The 4,849-nt window shown below is 26.7% G+C and overlaps 1 protein-coding gene across 1 annotated transcript in view; it reads left to right on the plus strand.

Annotated features, from left to right (window-relative positions):
- LOC111637040 (myotrophin-like) overlaps nucleotides 1–4,849 on the plus strand; it is a 31,747-nt gene that overhangs the window by 17,882 nt on the left and 9,016 nt on the right. Inside the window, exon 2 of the mRNA XM_023382451.1 lies at nucleotides 2,553–2,663. Within this exon, the coding sequence (XP_023238219.1) occupies nucleotides 2,553–2,663 (111 nt within the window). The remainder of the gene's footprint in view (nucleotides 1–2,552; nucleotides 2,664–4,849) is intronic.

The raw sequence follows: 4,849 nt of genomic DNA on the forward strand, positions 1-4,849 counted from the left end.
GTTCTGTATTTTATTTATTAATGCATTTTTAATAATATATGGTTAATAAGGATCTATTTTAAGCTTATAAACAAATAAATTTTAGTTTTTAATATAGTACAGAAAAAAGTAATTTAAATTTACGAATGCATGTACTGTAAATACAGTATATACTTGTAAATGTATATAGTATAATATGATTTTATGTGCTTTAAACATTTTTCTAGTGATATTACGACTTCAGTATTTGTGGCGGACAGACGTAAAGTCGAATAAAATGACTTAAACTTGATTTTTATTTTTCCATATACTTTTTTTGACAAACGACGTAACTCGAGGTATACCTGTATAAAATATGCTTTCTTAGTGAAAAATATGAAAATATTTAAAACTTTTTCATAATCTACAGAAGTTATTACTATAACTAAATTATTCTCCTTATGTTTTTATATATTTATTGAATGATGTAAATATTTGTTTATTTTTATGTTAGATATTTTCCATTCTTTTGGTATAAAAGAAATATATAATTTTGATGAAACTATATAGTATTGATCCTTGCTTTCAGGACTTAATTTGTTCCTATAAAATTAAAAATTGTCTTCTTTCTTGACATATTATAATATTCTTGAAATAATAGTTATTATTTTGATGAACTGTTTTATTTATTTATTTTTTGATCTGATGAATATATGTATATATATTTTTGTATATATACTTTTAAACCCTATGCCCTGTGGGCACTAAGAGGGCCTGAAATATCCGGATGGTCCACCCCCTGAAAAATTCCTGGGGATTTTTTCAACCCATCTGCATTCGATCCCGGGTCCCCAGGACGTCAGGCTGCCAACCTTGACTGTTGCTGATAAGTATATAATATGGTACAACACTTTACTGATTTCAAAGATATGATATTATGTATCCATTTAATCAGTCAAAAATATAGTACTTAAAATTTGCATTTCTCGCAATCTTAATAAAGAATTTACAACTATTCAGAAATGTAATGCTGAATACTAAAACACTTGAAGTGGTTTAAAAAAAACCTTAAATATTGCATTAATTTCTAATGTTTTTGGCCATATTTTACTGACCATCCTCAGGAGAAACAAAACGAACTACAGTTGCATAAAGAATTTATATCATTTATAAAAATAAGAACTTGCAAAGCAGAAATAACTCTGTTATGGATTGTGTGTTTACATTGATTTTCAAAATTTCAGTGAGACTGATTTATGAGTAATTCTAAATGAAGTAAATTCTAATGTAATCAACATTTTCAGTTTATTTATTTTTTATGTAAGTAAAAGGAGCTAATATGAAATAAGAAAAGCAAATATACAAGTTATCAGTCATTTCTTTATTTACTGGTAAAAAAATAAAAATTAGTTAAGATAATGATTTGTTTCACCACTTATTAACTAAATTGTAGTCACCAGTACAAAAAAAGATCATTGTTTGGGGAAGTGAATCAGTTGAGTGTTAGCAATGACTTTCAATTATTTTGTATCTTTGTTCATAAGTGCCATCAAAGAAAATGGTGACTAAACAATCTAATCAGAACATGATTGAAATTTCCACTTGTTCTGATAAATACCAGTTGACTTGTTATACTGAATATTTAATATCATAAGCTGTTTTCCTTAATCTCCTTCCCATTTATTGTATCAAATTTTTATAGCTCAAATACAGGAATCCCTTGTCAACTGCACTTTTTCAAACCATGGTTTTGAAATAATGCAGTTTCTAATCAAGAATTGAATTAATGGAAATATTAAATTATCATTAAAAATTTTCTGTAATATTATTTAATTAATATTTTGATTGCCAATAAATTATACTCTATTCTATGTATATGTCTTCTTTATACATGGTATAAATCAGTCACCAAAGTGGTCTATATCGACCCCTGGTGGTTGATGAAAAGACTAAAACTTACAAATTTTGAACCGAATATTGCTAATCTTGCTAAGGATTATCAAGCTTATCCGTCTCATTGATTGTCAGTTACATAAATTATTATTAACATATATAATAAAATAGTAAGAGCTTTTTTTTTTTGCTTGTAACACAAACTTTTTGGTGGGGGTCGATGTGAGGTTTCAAAAAGTTGTAGGGTGTCGACGATCAAAAAAGTTTGTCGACCCCTGGTGTAAATGAACTCAGTGCTAGTATTTTAGGGATAGATTCTCTGGTCAAAAATAAGTGTAAAATAAAAGGATTTTAGACTTATTTTTGACCATAGAAAATACTAGCACTGAGTTCATTTACACCGTGTATGTACAAAGAAAACATATGCATAGAATACAGTATAATTTTTCATTAATAATAACATTAAATAAGTTTTTCAAAAGTCTGTTTTAGTTTTGCAATATGGCCTGCCAAAGTATTGACAGTATATTTTGGCAGGAATTTGAAATACAGTGTCAAGTTTTTAACTTATTATTGACACCCTGTATAATGAAAAAATATTTGTAATAAAATGATAATAGATTAAATGCTGAAAATGACAAAAGGCATATGGATCATACTGATTTACGAATGATTCTAAATGAGTTATTTATTATTTATAGAAAATTAATGTAAATGATTGCATTGATGGAAGACCACCTATTCATTATGCTGCTGATTATGGGCAGACAGAAGTAGTTCGATATCTAGCTGAAAAGGGAGCAGATGTAAATGTAAGTAGTAACTTAATTACATAAATATATATAATATATATATTATTTATATGTATTGTTCATATTTTAAAAACTTTGCATCATTTGTATGTCCTTTGGAATTAGCATAAAGTTGCTATTGAGAACAAATCATACAGGAAATCTCCTAATTTATAGAAAATAAATATACTTTTTCCATCAAAAGAACAGATATGCATTTTGGGCTCTATGCCCCTCTTCAGGCTTCTTTTGCTTTTAATTCACTTCACTTTATCAGACTTCCTGATAAACATAGTGAAAGCTTTTACACCTTGGTTTTAAGGATTTTGTTTTTATTACCTTTATTAGTCAAATCTTTTATACATTTTAACCAAAATATTTTTATTTCTACANAAATGGATATGCTGAGGACTTCAAAAAATTTTTTTTTTTATTTAGCTTTCAACATTGTAAATTTAGTTAAATTATAAAACAGTTGTAAAAAAGTCATTTTGATATTAAATCAGTATTATATTCTGGAATAAATTCCTGTTACAATTTACAAAACATTTGAACATTATAGAATGTCTGGGATCTTAAATGTTAAAATAATTCCTCCTTGATCTAAATTATAATTATCTGGATACTCAACTGAATTAATCAATGCATCACGAAAGTAAAATTACTCCATTTCCAACTGTCAATGCCTTAAGATAAACCATTAACTAAGCCAAAAATATTGTTTTTTTTTTTTTTTTTTTTTTAAACAACAATGCATTGATTAATTCAGCTATAATTTAGGATAATCAGTATTGAAAATAATACAAATACTTTATTGTAATAAGAAAAGTCTTGTTACAGGGGGGTTGGCTTTAGAAAATTACAAGAATACAATTAATATTCATTTAAACATGTTTTAAGTATCCTATTACATAAAACTTAATAAACATAGTATACCAATCATGCAATCTACACTATCATATTTCAAAATCTTTAAAATATGAACAAAAAATTATAAATATTATACATCTTACACAACAGAATTATTTCTAGATTGGTTCTGAAATTTTCCTATTAATTTAAATCATAAGTTTCTTTTAATTTAGATTTACATTGCGCTTCAACAATCTTTGTACACTCAGTGAAAAAATAATATATATTTTATAAAAATGGTTATAAATATCAAGATGAACTTGCCTACCCGCTGGCGGTAGAAGATTAATAAAATTAATGGTAATTATATCCATTCCAAGATCAGTATTAATATTTAAATTTACGAATAAATAAATCCAGTTCTTCAGAAGACTTGATATCATTGATATTGATAGACAATTATCTGATACTTCGGTATAACACAATCAATATGATACAATTCTTTCAATCCAAAGAACGAACTAACAGAAAATTGGTCTGATAAATCACAATATAATACCTGAATCTCCAAACATAAATCCACTAGAAATACTAAACATATAAACAAATCGATAATAGAGCTTCCCGAAGTGAATACATAATAAATTCAGAAGGCAAGACCTTTTCAATTCTGCCATTAAACATATATAATTGAGCTTGAGTCGTTAATTTTAGAAAGTTACAATCCATTTTAGTCTGTTTAACATCTTTGGCTTTACGAATGTTTTAATTTATAACGTTAGGTCCTTTATATAGCAAAATCATGAACTGTACAATATAGCATTTAAATCTCCAGTTATAACAACAAAAAGAATAGAGCTTCTCAAAATTTCGTATGTACGAAAAACTTCAAATAGTATTTGCTGTTGTTCGAGAAGTACATTTACCATAATTTTAACCAAAATTTTATGTCAGGTTATTTATTTCTAATTTATTAATCAATAAATAAACAATAATGTAATTATTTCTTTTTTAGGTATATATAATTTCTTCCATTTTTCAAAATGGGAGACTTTTTAATTGTACGCAATATCGTGTAAACTTTCATTTATTATTTGCAGCAGACAAAGGACTTGAAATTTGAGTCTCCACAAAGCGTAAGTCTTGGATAGGTGTATTTAAATTAATAATATGTCATTGCAGAGTATTCTCAGAAGTAGAAAACGGGGTAAAAGAATCCGAGTATACCAGCTCCTCCAACACATAGCTATACGTCAAAGAATAATTGCCCAACAGAATAGAATCACCTCGGAGTTTAGGATATTTACCTGCTTTCTTTAACTCGCTTAAAAAAGGAATTAATTGTTTTCGTCTTA

The sequence above is a fragment of the Centruroides sculpturatus genome, unplaced genomic scaffold, assembly GCF_000671375.1.
Source record: "Centruroides sculpturatus isolate CEXI.00-Female unplaced genomic scaffold, Cexi_2.0 scaffold1042, whole genome shotgun sequence".
In the NCBI taxonomy this organism is placed as follows: Eukaryota; Metazoa; Arthropoda; class Arachnida; order Scorpiones; family Buthidae; genus Centruroides; species Centruroides sculpturatus.